The sequence below is a fragment of the Eublepharis macularius genome, chromosome 5, assembly GCF_028583425.1.
Source record: "Eublepharis macularius isolate TG4126 chromosome 5, MPM_Emac_v1.0, whole genome shotgun sequence".
NCBI classification, from domain to species: domain Eukaryota; kingdom Metazoa; phylum Chordata; class Lepidosauria; order Squamata; family Eublepharidae; genus Eublepharis; species Eublepharis macularius.
In genome coordinates this window covers 28,321,477-28,339,501 of record NC_072794.1, presented here as the reverse complement: position 1 = coordinate 28,339,501, position 18,025 = coordinate 28,321,477, and the positions used below count along the sequence as shown (strand labels likewise).

The following is an 18,025-nucleotide window of genomic DNA, read 5'->3' as shown; positions in this document are numbered from 1 at the left end:
AATTTAGTTTGGAATATGTACAAAGGAGGTAAACAGGCAAGAATAGGCAGGCCAGGGTAGGTGAATGCATGCAAATGGAACGGCACAGAGGAAGGCGTTCGTAGGAGCTGGCTATGAGGCTTGGAGCCTGCCGACTCGCTAGCTCCTGCGAATAGCTGCAAATGTGCTGGACCATCTTTCCTCCGAGTTCTCCAAGACCTGGCTCGGAGCTTATCATACCAGTAATAATTGGTGTGGAGGATGTGTTGTTATTGATTAAAGCCGTAGATCAAGGCGAGACTTCAAGTAGCAGTATGGATTTTTCGAAACCCGTGAGTCATGTCCGCTAACAGCAACAAAACAAGCTTGCTGGGCACCTGAAGACAAATGACGACATTTCATTGCACGAGTGACCAATCGGTTAAAAGATTACCTTTCTCCTTGCTGGGCTCCTTCCTCTACCTTCCTTTCCCAATTAATTCAAAAAGCTTCTTTTGTTTGTTTGTTTTTTAGTTAATTAGCATTAATGGACTGTTAAAAGATTATGCCAGCATAAACACATAAAGGGCAAGGGCTCAGTGGAGGAGCCTCTGATTTGCATGCAGAAGGTCCTCGGTTCAATCCCCGACATCCTCAGTGAAAAGAATCATGCAGCAGGTGATGTGAAAGACCTCTTCCAGAGACTCTGAAGAGCTGCTGCTAGTCACTGCGGAAAATACTGACCTTGCTAGACCAAAGGGGAACTGAAATAAGGAGTCAGATCTCAGGGGTGGAGCACCTGCTTTGCATGCAGAAGGTCCCAAGTTCCACTCCCCGGCCGCTGCAGTAAAAATGGATCAGGCGGTCGATGATATGAAGCACCTCCACCTGAGATCTTGCTGAGCTGACCTTGATAGACAAATGGTCTGGCTCAGTATAAGACAGGTTCAGGTGTTCATGTTCTATATGTAATGGATTGTGGGTTGTTGTCTGAAGTGTAGAGATACTGTACCCAGGGGTAGCTGTGTCTGTTCCCACTAGTGACTCCAGCATGTAAGATGCAAGTCATCTTAACAGCATCTGGTTTGGTTAGATGACCCTGGACGTCCCTTCCAACCCTATGATTCTATGATACATATGTTGAGAATCCTTTACTGTGTGCTCCGATCTGCAGTAGAACCCGGTCTCTGGCAAATCATTTTGGAATTGCAGCTTGTCCCTAGCTTGGTGTATTAAGGCAGATGTGTTGCTGAACTTATCATACCATTTCCCACTTAGGAATGGATCTGATAGTGCTGCCTAGGTAAGAAGTCACCTCGAGGCAGGAGGACAGCCTTGGCTCACTTGTGTTTTTGCTAGGCTTCTTACTGGAGTTACTATAAGTTGATTGCGACTTGAAGGCACATAAGACCAACCAAAATGACACAGAACTCTGTGCAAGCTTTTATTTGTTTTATATTCCTCTTCCACCCCCCCCCCCCGCTAAAAATACAACAAAAGCAAGCAGGAAAGTTGGGGAGGCTCCTAGGAACCAAGCAGGTCTTATCTGTCTCAGCTAGCTCACCATGTTCCAGGTTATAGCCCTCAGACCAAGAGCCAAAGAACTGGAGCCCTTTGGCTCTTGCTCTTTAGTTCACAGCTCTGCACATGTCCAAGCCATAAATACCTTCGAGCAAAGAGGACAACAGTGAGATATCATTCAGCTTCTGCTAGCCAAGTAGCTAGCAAGCATCTTTCCTCAGTCCTTCCCTGCCGGAGAGAGACATTTTAGGCCCTGACTGTGTCTGCCTCCTTCTATAGAATAGTCTACAAACTTGAATGGGTGCTCAGTGGAGCTGGTATCAGGTTACACCCGTGACTGCTTGGGAAGAAGGTGTGACCATGGTGACCTTTAAAAAAGCTTTTTAAAAGATAGATCAAATGTGAATCTAACATACAACAGAACACACAGATACCTTAAAAAGGGTGAGGGCAGAGGGGAAACGTGACAGTCGTCGTAGCAACAAATCTGAAGGATATGGGAAACATCCTGTGGCTTCCTCCCTTTTCTCCATCAGAAAATGGAATTGTCCACTCAAGGCCATATTTCTCCCTTAAAGGAAGTCTTAGCAAGAGAGAGTCATGGGATTTAACTTATCATAGGATCCAGCCCTATATTTTGGGGGTGTACTAGGTACCGAGACAGAGGATAAGGTAGAAATAAATACTGTGGGACTCAAATCAGATCAGATGTTGGTTTTGTGCTTTCTGTGATCCCCAAACAGATGGCCCAAGGAGTGGTTTGAGCCAGGTGACGCTACAAGGCCAATCGGGTCTCCTGTTTGAGGTACCTCCGCCTGATCTGCTGCATTTTCTTAGTCTGAGTAAATTCTAGTTGGAGGCAGACATCAGGTTTTTCTTTGGTACTATCACTTTAGCCTACCTTCCACCCATCCAGACCGAGCACCTGACTGGCAACGCACTGCAGACACTGACTGGCATTCCTTAGTCAAGCTGGCTGGTGGGAGGTGGGGATGAAGTAGGCCCACCAAGGTCTAAAACAAATTGTTCTCATAGTGGGGGTGGCAGGTAGGGGCCCCTGAACATGGAAAATGGTGGTTTATGTGGAAGGAGTGGTGGGTGGTACTACTTATAGGGTGGTGGTGAACAATTCAAAATTGTGTTGAAATGTGTTCTTTCAAGCTACCCCTTATCCCTGTGCTTGATCTTGTTCTGACAAATTGATAAAACTGTCAGACCCTCCAAGGATTACTGGGATTCTTTGGGGACTCCGCATGTGAAAGGGGTCAGAGTAGATGCCGCGTCTCATTTCTCTGCAGGAGAAGAGTCCCTGACTATTTTTGTGGACAAGCGGAAGCTCAGTCGGAAAGCGGAAGCTGGAAGTGCGGGAGGAGGAGGAGGAGGAGGGACCAACGCCACCGTCTCCTTGGAAACACTGCATCAACTGGCAGCCTCGTATTTCATTGACCGTGAGAGCACATTACGGCGGCTCCATCATATCCAGATAGCGACAGCAGCCATTAAGGTAACCCCATAGGCAAGCAACAGACTGTTTTCTGCACCACCTGCTGTCGCGGGGGGGGGGGGGGGAGGAACCCTTGTGCAGCTGAGATCATTTGCCCCAGTTTGCCCCTTCCGTCTGCTATATGGGGTAGTTGCCACTATTCATGCGCTGCTCTTTTTTATCTGGCTTGAGGTGCTGGATGGGCATTTGCATGGGATGTGTGCAGTTTCTGGCTCCCACTCCACGTTCTCCTGTTTGCTATCCCCCTTAGCCCCGTCAGGCATCTCTAGCACAAATGTGAGAATCTTTGAGCAGAGTCTGAGCTCTTTAAAAAGAAAGATCAGTCCTTGCATTTGGGCTTCTGATATTTGTCTAAAAGTGCTTCGGGGTGCAGAAACCCACATTTGGCATATGGACTGCATACCACAGTGAAGTCCCATCTCCCCCTCCCTGATTCTATGCGATACAAGATCAGTTATCCTTTAGAAAGCCTGTATCTGCTTCTGTGACACCAGTTATCCCCCTATAGAGTGGAATCAGAAATAATCAGCGCCCTTCATTGGAGCAGTGGGTTCAGCATTATGAGACATTCGGGAGCACCCTTTGGTAACAGCTGCCTCCATTGGAGGAGAATGCTCAGCCTGAAAACTGTCAACATTCTGTGATGGGTCCCACCCATCCCCTTGGCAGCCGTTGTTCGTGGTACCCAGTAGCTGTTCTCAGAATTCCAGCAATGCCCATAGATTCGACAAGGTTGGGTAGCGGCTAGAGGGGATGACTAGGATCTGGAGGTCCCGGGTTTGATTCCCCGCTCTGCCATGGAAGCTTGCTGGTAACCTTGGGGCAGTCACATACACTTAGGCTAACCTACTTCACAGGGTTGTTGTGAGGATAAAATAGAGGAGAATGAAGTTAGCCATTTTGGGTTCCCATTGGGGAGAAAGGCAGGGCATAAATGAAGTAAAATAAAAATTTTAAAAATAGTAAATACTCTGGCGGTGGTTCTTCAGGGTCTCAAGCAGAGGTCACTGCTTGGTAGGGATTCTTTTTCCCCCAGTGGAAGGTGTCAGGGATAGGAACTGGGCCCTTAGTGCAAAGCAGAAGCTCTCCCACTGCGTGATGCTCCTGCTTGATGATTTAGTCTTAGCACCAAATACTATTTGAGGGCCAAATCCCAAGGCTACCACCCTCCAGGAAGCCAGAGCAACCCTCCGATTTGGAACCAGAAGAAAAAGGCGTGTTTCTGGGTCCCCTTGCTTCTGTGCCGCACACCCTGGTTTTATTCTCCCCCTCCTCCCTCCATATGCCTGGATTTTAATTTGCAGGTTGCTTAAGTGAGGCTGCCATCCCAGAGGACTGCTACCCAGCTCTGCAATTATAAACCCATCTCTCTAGTCAGTTTCCTTCCCCACCTGCACTGCCCCCCCCCACGCTCCCCGCACCGCCAAGGAAACAGGAGGGGGGCATCACTGGGAAGTGGAGCTTTGTGCTATTTAAGGGAAATTGGCTGTGCTAATGATGCGGTGCTTTTATCAAGGGCTGGAGGCAGGGCTGTGCTCTGTCAACAGGCCAATTACCACACAATTATTTCCCCCTTTTTAAGAAGCAACGTGGCCTCTTGCATTGTCTCAGGCTCGGAGTGCTTGGCTGTTGTGCACAGATCAACAGGCCTTACAGCCCCACTGTTTCAACACTGTCTTTCATTTCGCGGCGTTTTATTGCACTTGGTGAGATTTCTGTGTACGTCTGCGCCCCTCCCTCCCCATTTTGAGGTTGGAAAGGATATCTTGGGAAGCCGGTTAGAAATGCAGCTCGGTTATTTTTCAAGGTGGGGTGGAAAAATCTAAACAGCACTTTCCCTCCGCATGACTTATAAAGAGGCACAATCACAGGTGCTGTTGCATGACTTCCATTGAGGCTGACATGGATTGGGCAGGAGAACTTTGCAGTGGACGGGGCCCCACGGCTCAGATTGCTCTGGCTCCCACTTTATCACCCTGGCTGGCTCGATTTCTGTGAATGTAGAAGGGAGAAGCATTGCCAGCCTCCAAGTGGTGGCTGGAGAGCTCCCGAAATTATGACTAATCTCCTGCTGACAAAGATCAGTTCCCCTGGAGAAAGTGACTGCTTTGCTGTTAAATCTTGCTGAGGTCCCTCTCCTTCCCAAATCCCACCTTCCCCATTCTCCATCCCCCAAATCTCCAGGAATTTCCCATTCCAGAGCTGGCAACCCTAGACAGGAGTGACCCTGCTGAGGGTCGCCCTGCCAAACTTTCCACTATACCTTGATTCATGTTAAGGCCACCTCTTTGTGTAAAAAGCCTGGAATGAAATGGTATGAAAAAATAGAGATTGGCATATTCAGAAAATATCTACGCTTGGTTTTACCCTGGCACACTCTAAGCCAGCCTAAACAGAAAACGGTTTCAAAGCACAGCTGGATATATTTCTGAAGTATTTATCATTTTTCTTCCTTTAATGGAATCTAAGTTTTACATTCATGGATCCAGAAGTTTTTCTCTCTCTCTAAAAGCTTAGCAGGTAGGGGAGGGTGGAGGAGAAGAAGTCCCATTGGGGGCCCAGAAATGGCTGTGAATGGAAAGCAGAATCCTGTTGCTGCTTGAAACTCAAGGAGAGTTTTCTTGGAGAAGACGGAATAACCTTTTTTTTTTTTTTGCATAAAGCTTAGCCCCCCCTTCCTCTTACAACCCCCCCATTTCCGCTCAGAATAAATTATGCCACCTGTTCAATTTTGCATGCAGGTGTGCTATTTGCATATTCCAGTGGCAGCGTTTGGGCTTTCAGGAGCGATTGTGGCAAAAAGAAAATGAGGCGGAAGGAAGGAAGGAAGGAAGGAAGGAAGGAAGGAAGGAAGGAAGGAAGGAAGGAAGGAAGGAAAGGGAGGGGGAATGGAAAGAGGATAGTGACGGACTGCCAGGTCAAGATGCTCTTTCAAATGCGGAGGGGCTGGCAGATTTTAGGAAGGGCAAGGCTGACAGCAAGTTTCAAAGACCTGCTCTCAGGCTCAGGGCCAAGCTACACATGACGAATGACACTTGAACGGCAAGTGGATTGAGTGGAGGGCAAGTGAACAGGGAGAAATACACTTGCCATTCAAGTGTCATTCGTCATGTGTAGCTTGGCCCTCAGTTGAGATGGAACTGAAAACAAGGCCAGTGTGTCGTGAGAACATTCCCTGGGATTCCCTTGTATGCCCCCTAGAAGCTTTTCTGAACACTCCTCAGGCCTGATTTACACCTGCATGAGAATGAGGGGGCAAAATCCTGAGATGGTAGAATGAAAAATATCATTTCAGCATGTAAGAAGGGGTGCTGTTTCTGCATGCTTTCCCCACAGTTTTTTTTTAAAAAAGTATATCAAGGGAGAAAGTCCTAGGCTAGCACGCGATGCTACTTTTTTAGTTGCAGGGAGGTTTTTCCCCTTGTAGGGGAGCATTTGCAAATGTGCTTCCCCACCTGCAATCTTAATTGGGACAGTCCATTCTAACATCTTGGGCCAAAAACAGTTCATTCTGCTGTAGGTGCAGAGCAGACTTCTGTCCATACCAGGTGTGGGTCGATATGCAAAATGGAGCAGGTACCATAATTTCTCCTGAATGCACCACTTGGGTGTCCCTTGGGTGGTACTGCACTGCTTACAGGTCCAACTTGGTGAATGCCCAAAGTAGCTCCAGGCATCAACACAGAGACACCCCCCACCCATACACACTTTGGAGATGTCTTCTCCAGGACTGGACAGAGGGGAGTTGCTTTTAAAGGAAGCGCTTGGGCGAGCAGTCCTTGTGAGCCAGGCAGGAGTTCCAAAGATTTCCCAAAGGGGTGGCATGTAGGCCGGACTGGGTTTAGCAGGGAAATGAGGTTGGTACTCCTGAAAGTTTCACCCCCGAAGCAACTGCCTGCAAGGAAATGCCTCTTTGGAGCTGCTCAGAAGAGTCAGGTGGGCAGAAGCAGTGCTGCTCTTGGAGCTCGGTTATGCCCTGTATGGTGGTAGTGGGCATTCCTTCTGACCATCACAGGATATCTTGGATGGAGCAGTGTATACGGGGTGCAATGAAAGTGAGTCCTATTAACAAGTTCAGTTGTGTCATGAAACAATGGCAGCGTATTTCAAAGGAGATACTATTTTCTTGCTTCCGATTCCCACCTTGGTGCATCATTGTATTTTGTGTGCAACCACTCTGCTCCTTTAAAGCTTTCCTCAAGCCTGAGTAGCCGCCCTCCAACTTAAGAAGCTGTTCTATGGAAGGAAGAACCACTTAGGTTGGAGTAAGTCTCCATATTTCACTGAGCAGAGTGGTGGGCTACAACCTACTAGGCCCCTCCTCAGAATACATATGTAGCTAAAGGGGAGAGAAGGCATCAGTACATATTTTTAGCATTCCAACCGCTGAAGCACACTACCTACTTTTATAATGAATGGGGTATTTCTTTGTCTCGCTTAGGTCACCGAGACCAGGACAGGGCCACTTGGATGCAGTAACTATGACAACCTGGATTCCGTGAGTTCCGTCCTCGTCCAGAGCCCTGAGAACAAAGTTCAGCTCCTGGGTGAGTGAAGGCTCTTGTCTCTTTTGCTACCCATGAATGCATTTCTACAAATCATTTGATGTTGACTATCAAAGCCTGTCTTCTAAGTTTGGGGGGCTTTGGGGGGACAAGGTAAAAGGGTCCAATTCTAAAATATAACAATGTTAAAGTTGGTGTTATGGTGGGAGATGCTTCCCCTTACTCCTGATTTTCTGGCTTCCGTGCTTCAACTCCTTGATAGCTGCATAATTGGAGCCCCATTACATTAGTCTAGAGAAGTTAGCCATGTTAGTCTGTAGTAGCAAAATAGAAAAGAGTCCAGTAGCACCTTTAAGACTAACCAACTTTAAGACTAACCAACTTACCCTCCATGCATCTGACGAAGAGAACTGCGATTCTCAAAAGCTTATGCTACAGTAAAGTTGGTTAGTCTTAAAGGTGCTACTGGACTCTTTTCTATTTTGCCATTACATTGTTGTAGGTTTTCCAGGCTCAGCCTGGCAGCCAATGGGAGAGCTGGGGACAAGGAACTATAGAGTTTCTGTCAATTCCTAGGCTACCCTTTGTCACTTCCAAGTTGTCTCTGTTTTTTAATTTTCTTCTGCCTATGTCTCTTTGTTTTTTTACACACTGGCTGGCCTTTATGATAGTTCGCGATTAATTTTTATGCTTTTAAAAAATCTTTTTCTTGTATTATTTAACTTTGTGAGCTATGACAAGCCAAGTCTCCAGAAAGGTGGTGTAGAATTTTTCTAAATACATAATAGGTAATAATGAGAGGTGTTTTATACATTGCCCACTTAATAGGCATTGCTTCCTAGCAAATTTTATAAATAGCCTTGGAATTATACAAATACAAGTAAGAGAACATACACTGAACTGCTAATGCAAGAGAACATACATAGACCCACAAATGTGAACAATACCCAGTTGGCATTGTGCACTTGTACATGGTGTTCAGTGTTACTTTGAGATTGGGTGATGTGCAAAATTCCCTCTTAGTGCTATCACGTATGAACTTGCCTTATATTAGAGTCACACTTCTGGTCCACCTGGCCCAGTACTGACCCCTCAGTTGGGAAATGGCTCTACGGTTTCTTTCTCAGTCCTGAAGACCGAACCTGGGACCATCTGCATGCAAACCCGTATGTTCTACCACTAGACCAGGGGTCCTTTCTCTGTGTGTATATCCCTACCTTGTGAAAAGAACACAACTGAAAAGTGCACATTCTCTAGTAAACTCACATAACTGAAACATGTGTGCTGTCTTCAGGTGGGTAGTTGCAGTAGTTCTGTCTGACAAAGTAAGCTTAGACTCATTAAAGCTTATACCCTGCAAAAATGTTCTTAGGTGCTACTGGACTTGGATTATGTGCACTTTCCATCCGTATCAATGGAACTGGATTAGTCTGCAGTGTCCCCAAGGACTTGGCTCCTCAAAGAAGCCATCACTGCAAATGTATTATAGTTCTGTTCCACAGTCCCTGTTATTCCAGTTGAAGGGACCACAGACCCTGGGGGCTTAATATTTTATTATTTTACTTTATTGTTTGTTTAATTTTATTTTTACACCACTCTGTAACCACAAGGTTCTCAGCTCCCCCCCTCAAAGCACAATCAATAAAACCAATAGAATTGACGATAAACAACACAATAAAGCCAATAAAAAAGCAGCAATTAAAGGACTGTAAAGTTTCAAAATAGCAGCCGGTGAAAACATAGCAATAGTAACATTCAACAGTAACACCATGCAAAGAATGGGTAAAACCAATGCAGGGCTAGTGAAGGCAAGGATCAAAAAGCAGAGCCAGCCATACATGTGATAAAGCCAATCATTAAAAGACGGAAAATGCAAAGATGTTTTTACCTGGTGGTTAAAGTTAGAGAATGAAGATGCCAGGTGTATTGTAACAGAGGGGGGCTGTGGGATGCTAATGCTGATTAGGATGCCTGGGTCCTCATCCCTTTAGGCATTTAAAGGCATGTCAACCAACACTTGGAATTGTGTTTGGAAATGAATTAGCCACCAGTGCGGCTCCTTCAAAGCCAGCCAGATGTGTTCTCATGCAGGCAAGTCTGTCGGAGCGGCTGCATTCTGCACTGACTGAAGTTTCTGAACAATCTTCAAAGGCAACTCCATGTACAGCGGTAATTGAGCCTTGCTGTGATCAGAGCATGGATAATTGTGACGGGTGATATCGTCCCCCTTTCTGTACAGGCCTGCAGGTACTGCTGCCCGAGTACTTGAGGGAACGCTTTGTGGCTGCTGCCCTCAGCTACATTACGTGCAATTCCGAGGGGGAGCTGATTTGTCGAGAGAATGACTGCTGGTGCCAGTGTGGGTTTAGTTTCCCACAATGCAACTGCCCCGAAGCTGACATCCATGCTATGGAAGAGAGTCTCCTCCAGATCCGGGAAGCTTGGGACAGTCACAACCAACAGTTCGAGGAATCGGGTGAGTTTTGGAAATGTGCATTTTCTAACATGTTGATGTTTGGTGAAGTCAGGATGGACTGTTTTGGGCCACCATCACTGACATATAAAAAACTCTTTAGGTCACAGACTTGCTGAATTTTCATTAGTAGCTATATTGTCTCCAAAAGAAAGGTTTTGAAATCAAATCTGGAGATTCGGTATTGAGAAATTCTTGCCGATTTGACCAAATCTGCTTCACACTTACTCTAGCCAGCCCAATATGATTTATTTGTTATTAAAACAATGGGCACAAGTAGGATTTAGCGATGGCGCTATTCTTTTATATGTTTTTTTAGGTGTATGGGTTTTAATCTTTGTATTCAACTACATGTTTGTATTTTACTATGTTATTGGTTTTTGATGTCTGTATTTCATTTTAATACTGAATTATCGATTTTGATGTTTGTATATTATATGTATGTTGTAAACTGCCTCGAGCACCAGACATGTTAGAGAGGCAGTGTATACGTTGAATAAGTAGGTAAAGGTAGTCTAACCCTGTGCAAGCACTGAGTCATTACTGCCCCATGGAGGAATGTCGCATCACATTTTCGTGGCAGACTTTTTGTTGTGGGGTGGTTTGTCATTGCCTTCCCCGGTCATCTACACTTTACCCCCCAAGAAACTGGGTACTCATTTTACCGACCTCAGAAGGATGGAAGGCTGAGTCAACCTTGAGCCGGCTACCTGAACCCGGCTTCTGCCAGGATTGAATTTAAGTCGTGAGCAGAGCATAAGTACAATAAAAATAAAAAATAACCCTCTTTGCACAGAAGGTACGTGGAGTTTTCCTGCTGCCCTCTCCAGCTCCTAGAACAATCATTCTTGGGGGGGGGGGGGGTTGAGATCCATGCAAAGGAACAGCTGTGTAGGCTGGTAGGCTAGAAAGAGATGAAATTGATTCCTTTGCTCAGTAGAGCTGGGGTCCAGTGGTACATTTTTGCTGATGGAAGGGGATGGCAATTGTCACTGTTTTTTCCCTCTTACTTCAGACCCCCCCCCCCGATACTCCACATGCTGTTCCGGGGGGGGGGGGGGGTCCTCTATCCCTGAAGAGCAGTATTTCAGTCTGTCATGGCATAGAGGAGATGAGAAAGTCCCGTTTTGCTAACTGAAATTCCTTCCGTCAGTAGAGATTACCTCTGGGTCCAGTCCCTTATTTAATTTCCCACTTATGCATGATCCAAGAAAAATCAGGAAATAGTCAACATCTTTATAAAGAATTTGCTCTAAATATACCAGAGGAAATCTTTGGGGGCGGGATGTAGAGACACGAGCCCAATTGTAACTTCAGGCCAGTAAGTGCATCAGTGCAGCTTGGCCAAATAATTGACAATAGTGAACTGGTGGTGGCTACACCTGGTTGAGTAACACATGGTTGCCACCGGGAGTAGCTGCGAGTTCACTGTGGGAACTCACTTCTGAAGCATTACAGGAGTCGTTTCTAGTGGAGAATTCCAATGACGAAGGTTTGAAAATTTCTAATTAAAAATGTTTTAATTATGTATTGTTGTTTATATAATGCCACCAATTTGCCTGACACTTTAGAGGGTAACCATCAAGAAGGCATGTACCTGCCCCAAGATACTTACAGCCTAACGCAGGGGAGGCTCCAGAGGGAGGAGAGGAAGATGGAATTGAGGGTTAGCAGGGGTGGAATGCGCTTTCAGCTCAGTTGCTTGCGTTCATGTTTCAGTAGGAGATGTTTATTCATCTTCAATACGAGTTCATAGGAAAAGAAGGCTGGTCAATCCAATTATATCCAATATTGTTACACTTAACGGCGTTTATAACATGTAAACAAGCAACGTAGTCTCCGAAACAAGACACAAAATATTGGATTCATCTTTGATAACATTTATCTTGCTCAAATTGTTTTTCCAATAATTTATTTCCCCGTATGGTGTGAATTTCTGAAGAATGACAAGGTGTGGGTGTTAATGTATTGAATTCTTCCCTTCCCTAAATCTAATATGGTGTGTCAGCTTCAATAAATCTATGGAGAGCCAGCGCTTATTTATCCACCGCTGAACTGGAAATGGAGATTTAAGTTGCTGCCATATCCCAGTGCCACTGAATGTCTCTTCTGCCCCCCCCCCCAACACACTCAAGGCCTTGGGCTAGTTAGCAAGGAAAGATAAATGTTCACAGCTGGAGGTCAGCAGCTCCCACTTGCCTGTCTACCCAAGATTCCCTGCAGCTTTTCTTTCTGCCTGTTGATTCCCACAACAGCCTTCAAAATTTCCAGCAGTCACACAGCTACTTTTGACATGACAGATGTAACGTGTGACTAGGCTACAGGCTCTGATATTTAATTCCAAAGTTTGAATTGTGGTTGTGGCTTCACAGGCTTCAGAACCTGGATTCTGACAAGACATTTGAATTGTGAGGTGCAGCTTATGCTCGCTCATTCATTCATTCATTCATTCATTCATTCATTCATTCATTCATTCATTCATTCATTCATTCATTCATTTATAGTCTGTCTTTCTCACCAAGACTCAAAGTGGATTGCACAGTGTAAGTCAATACAACCAACAGCTGGGATGGTTCAGTTGACCCATGCTGACTCAGTTAAGAGCCATGGGGCTATACTGGATCCAGCACTGCTGCTAAAGAAGCAAGTAAATGCAGCTGCAAAAAAAGGGCCTTCTCCCAACTCAGACTAGCCTGGAAGATGGTCCCTTAACTTGCCACAGACACGCCATGGTAACATCGAGACTGGACTATTGTAATGAACTCTACATAGGTGTCCCCTCATTTGCAGGGTGCAGTGGGGCTTCACGGGAGACTAGCATAACCCTCCGCAACAAGCATGCTGCCCCTAAGATGTGAAACTACTATGTTACCCCTTGACAGCACCACAGAGCAAGCTCTCAAGCTTGTATTTGGAAATTTTATACTGATTATCATGAATTTATATGTGCCCTCTTCCCTGGATAGTTATCCTCTCTCTCAGCACTGGGAACGCCTAACCACGCTCATGGAAGCTCTAGAAAGGAACGTTCCCTCTGCTGAAATTATCTTGGCCGGGGATTTGAATGAGAGGGTAGGAAGAGACCATTCAATTTTTTGTAGGGCTCTTGGAGTCAATCAGAACGACACCCTTCCTCCTTTTTTCTCTTATGACGGGCATTCTGAAGACTGCCGTATAAATTCGGCTGGTCTACTTCTTACCAGATTCTGTCATCAATTCAATAGATTGTGGATGAATGGGCTCACATGTTTTCCTAAAGCCAGTGAACTTACATTTATCTCTGGGAGAGGTAGTAGTGTAATTGATTATTTTCTAGTCTCTCCTTTTCTGAAATCTTGTGTTTTGAACTTTGAGGTAGGCGATTTTATTATTAGCGATCTCCTTCCCCTCATTTTGACATTTGTTATTGGCTTCCCTTACTCTTTTACATCTCTGAGCTAGAAATGCTACCCAAAATTATATGGAATGATCGTTCTGTTCAAGAAACCAGTCAATTACTCCAGTCCAGCTCCCTCCTTGATTTTAGAGCTTCCTTAATTGATAGTACGGAACCCATACTAATGATCTCAGTATACAATGTCTTGATTTCTCATTTATCTCAGTCTCTCTGCACAAAGCCTGATTGTTCAACTAAAAGGAGTAATAGGGGTACTAAATTTTTGTTCACGGATGATTGTATGCTGCCCATGTGCTCCTTAGATTGGTGTGTAAGGAGGGGCAGCAGCTCAGTGGTATAGCCTGTGCTTTACTTGCAGAAGTTCCTGGATTCAGTCCCTGGCACTTCCTGTTAAAAGGGTCAGGTACTAGGTTATGTAGAAGACCTCTGCCTGCGAGCACGAAGAGCTGACGTCAGTCAGAGTAGACAATGCTGACCTTAGACCCAAGGTCTAACCCCATTATACAGCAGCTTCATGTGAGTGCCACAGCATAAAGAAATGGAACAGGTAGGTTGAAGTCAAGTTAGCTATTTGCAATGCATTTCAAAATATCTTTAGGTGAAATTATTAAGCCATCACAAATTTGCTGAACTTTCTAACCCCCCCTTTGTGAGCAAATTATGGCCTAGACACACCCAAGAAGGATTTCTGTGGACGGAAGAGTTCCTGGTTTGCAGAGTGCAATTTTCTTACCTCCCCATCCCCCACCCCCCACTTTCTGCTTCAACCCCAAATGCCTCCGGAAATTCAGATCCTGGCTGGGAATCACCTCTGACTGCACAAAACCCTCTGTGGGATCCAAGCCTCCAAGTGCCCCAGTTCCCTCAATATATGGTTTTAAAGCCAAGCTAGATACGGCATGAGAAATCTCTGTTTGTGATCTCCTGTTTTATTTTTCCAAGTTTAAATTCTCCTTTGAGGGTAGAGAGAAATTGGTCAGAGAAATGACCGTGGGAAAGGGGTGCTTGTTTCTCCTCTTTTTCTGATCTAAATCAGCCAGGCTGCTATTAGAAAAAAAAAAGACTAGTGTGCCTCCCACCCATTTCCCACTCCTCTCCCACCCATTTCCATTGAGGTACATCCTAAGAAAAACAGTGAAAAAAGCCCTTTCTCCAGCAACACTCCCCTGATCAGACGAGCCCATATGACTGCTTGGAATCACTAAGAAACTCAGTAACAGAAAACCTCGTTATGGATCTCTCTTATCTGGTCTTAGAAGGGAATGCCATATTGGTATCTAATTTTCCTGAGGCTGATTTGGGAACCCTCCAGATTTCTCTTCACTCCTACTTGGTTTCCCCCACTGAACTGGTCCGCATTGCCCTCTTGTTGACATTGCCCTCTTATTTTTTCCTTATTGAGCCACGGTGCAGCCAGGCCATCTGCTTAAAGACCGTTTCCTGCTGCCTCTCACCTTGAAGTCTCTTAGGTTGCTGTCCTCCAGACCTCAGTATGCAGAAGCTCTCTGGAGAGCACGACTTGCACTGTGTATTGGGGCAGGGAGGCCTCAAAGTGAAGCATGGCAGCGCCAGCAGAGGGAGCAGCATTGCAGGACTTGACTATAGCGGGCTTTCTCCAGTTAATACACTCAGCAGGGTCTTATGGCAAAGGTTTTCCCAGGCTGCACCAGGCAGGAGTTGCACATGCTAATGGTTTCTTCATGGAAGCCACTCCCTGCAGGTGGAACAGTAGCATGCTAGGTAGAAGGCTAAGGCAAATCATCTCCCTGCTGTTCTTCTTTTCTATGTGCAGGGAGCTTTTTTTTTTTCTTGTCATGGCAGAGCATTCAAACACGCCTCCCCCCTTCATCACCCCCCTCCATTAAATTAGAAGCTTCCAGGCCGTGACTTACTGCCTCCTTCTTAAAGGAGCTGTGGGTAACACCGTGTCATGTGCCATTCCTACCTTCTGACCAGCACACTCTTCTTCTCTGACAGAGGAACTGCAGACCCTGGTGAAGAAGCTCCCGGTGGATCGTTTTTGGAACATCACAGCCATCTCTCAGTACTGGGCCATGGACCTTGATATTCAGCATCGCTATCAGAAGCTGGGCACCACCTTGAAGATGCTCTCCAAGAAGACCCATCGGATTGTCCGGCGCCTCTTTAACCTGGCCAAACGTTGTCGCAGGCAACCGCGCTTCCGACTTCTGAAGGAGAGGTCTGGTATATTCCAGGCAGGGATCTTGGGCCACATTCCCATTCAGGGTTAGGTGCACCTTTAGCCCATTGGTTTCACTGGGCATAAGCATGCCTAACCTGCGTTGGGTCGGCCTTTGTGTGAATCCTTTTTTTGGATGCAGCCTGATATTGAAGGTGGGATTCGGAACCCACAGAATGTTACAGTGCAACCCTAAGCAGAGTCAACCTCTTCTAAGCTCAATGGACATTGAGGAGTCCAGCTCTGTTTAGGATTGCACTACCAAGACTGTTCTCTGTATTATGCAGAGTTCTGGGCTGCAGCCACATGTGGTCAGATATTGCATTATCGATGAACTGCAGCGATCATTTGCAACCGGATTTTCCTGGTATGGACAAATGAGCGCTCAAATGTTTACCAAATAGTGCCAGAATATTGACTGGATACTTGGCATTTGATTTGGCACCTGATCATTTCATTTCAGTAGAGCTGACAGCTGAAAACAGAATTCACGTTTCAAGCAGGGAATTTCACATTCCATGCTGGCAAATGTCAAATCAATGTAAACGTTCATTCAAACTCAAGTCTGTGCTGAAAGTAAGCAAATGTGCATAAATTCTAGCTTGCTCATGTGGTTTCCATCAAGGCTATGTAGTTGAGAAATAGTGAGTCTTCCTTTCAGAGACTGGGGAGAAACACAGAGTATATGGATAAGCCTGAGTATATTTCTGCTTTACTGAAACTGAGTTTCTGCCTCTTTCCTTTGTAGACCTTTGACCTATTGGTGGAGCCGCATCCAATCCCTCCTGTATTGCAGCGAGACTGCTGTGCCAGGGACTTTTGTGGAGGAAAGTCACGGCTGCACCTGCCCTCACGACCAACTCTCCTGCCAGGGGACCATCCCATGTGCCTTGGGCGATGGGCCAGGCTGCGCTGCCTGTGCAGAGGACAACGCCACTCACTGCGGGACCTGCAACCCTGGCTACGTGCTTACCCTAGGGCAGTGCCGGCCTGAAGTTGCAGAGTCCCTAGAGCACTATTTAGGGCTGGAGACGGACCTACAGGATCTAGAGCTCAAGTACCTTCTGCAGAAGCGGGACAGCCGGATAGAGGTGCACTCCATTTTCATCAGCAACGATATGCGCCTTGGGACCTGGTTTGACCCTTCCTGGAGGAAAAGGATGCTGGTGACCCTGAAGAGCAACAAGTATAAGCCAGGCTTGGTCCACCTCATGCTAGCTCTCTCCCTCCAGATCTGCCTCACCAAGAACAGCACCCTGGAACCGGTGATGGCAATCTACGTCAACCCATTTGGGGGCAGCCATTCGGAGAGCTGGTTTATGCCCACCAACGAGAGCGGCTTCCCTGACTGGGAAAGGACTAACGTGGATGCTTCTGGGCAGTGCCAAAATTGGACGCTCTCTTTAGGCAACAAGTGGAAGACCTTCTTTGAGACAGTCCACGTTTATCTGAGGAGCCGCATTAAGTCTCTCAATGACAGCTCCAATGAGACCATATTTTATGAGCCCTTGGAGATGGACCCCTCTAAGAACTTGGGGTACATGAGAATCAATAGCTTGCAGGTCTTTGGCTACAGCCTACCCTTTGAGTCAGACGCCATCCGGGACCTTGTCCTTCAGTTGGATTACCCCTATACCCAAGGTTCCCAAGACTCTGCCATACTGCAATTGATTGAAATCCGGGACCGGGTCAACCGTCTCTCTCCCCCTGGGAAAACCCGCCTTGACCTTTTCTCTTGCTTGCTGCGGCACAGGCTCAAGCTAGCTAACAACGAGGTGAGTCGGATCCAATCTACCCTACAGGCCTTCAATGCCAAACTGCCAAACCCTGTGGAGTACGAGACCGGCAAACTGTGCAGCTAGCAATCGGGGTGGGTGGGTCAGGGCTGGTATTGTAACCCTAGAGAGGAGGACTGGGCAAAGAGCGGTGGAGACTTCCAAAGGCCTTACTTCCGTGCCAGCTGTGTGATTCCAGGAGGCAGCCAGTGGCCGGCCTACAAGACTTTGGCATTCAGAGGCTGCATAGCGCCAAGTCTGGGAATGAGATGCGGCACGAATCTGTGGAATGACAAGTCAAGGCTGCAGCTTCTTGCTGCGGTGGCTGAACGGGCTGCATTACTCCCTTTCCTGCGGGCGACTGTTGTGGAGCATGCCAGAAAATGTACAGGCACACACGAGCGAACCAGTCCACAGTGACACAGAGGGGGAGAGAGAGAGAGGGGTGACTGATGGAAAAGTGGGGGGAATGGCGATTAAGGCTTTGGCTTTTGTGATCTGGCATCCCGGCCAGTAAGTCTTTCAACAGAGATAAAGAGTGAAAGGGGGTTGGATACAACTGATTCAAGTGCTTTGAAAATTTCCACTGAGGAGAATTTCTCTGTGACCCTCACCTCCCTCGGTGCCGTTCACTTTTGTATTGTTTTTATGAGTGGTTTCTAACAATGTCATAGCCTTTTATGTTCTCTGTG

General features: G+C 46.5%; 1 protein-coding gene across 1 annotated transcript in view; it reads left to right on the top strand.

The window, feature by feature from the left end:
- The window catches only part of BRINP2 (BMP/retinoic acid inducible neural specific 2), a 47,535-nt gene extending 30,115 nt beyond the window's left edge, over positions 1-17,420 (top strand). Inside the window, exons 3-7 of the mRNA XM_054981085.1 lie at positions 2,778-2,983; positions 7,425-7,530; positions 9,728-9,964; positions 15,336-15,558; positions 16,307-17,420. Of these exons, the coding sequence (XP_054837060.1) occupies positions 2,778-2,983; positions 7,425-7,530; positions 9,728-9,964; positions 15,336-15,558; positions 16,307-17,420 (1,886 nt within the window). The remainder of the gene's footprint in view (positions 1-2,777; positions 2,984-7,424; positions 7,531-9,727; positions 9,965-15,335; positions 15,559-16,306) is intronic.
- Positions 17,421-18,025: the final 605 nt, after the last annotated feature.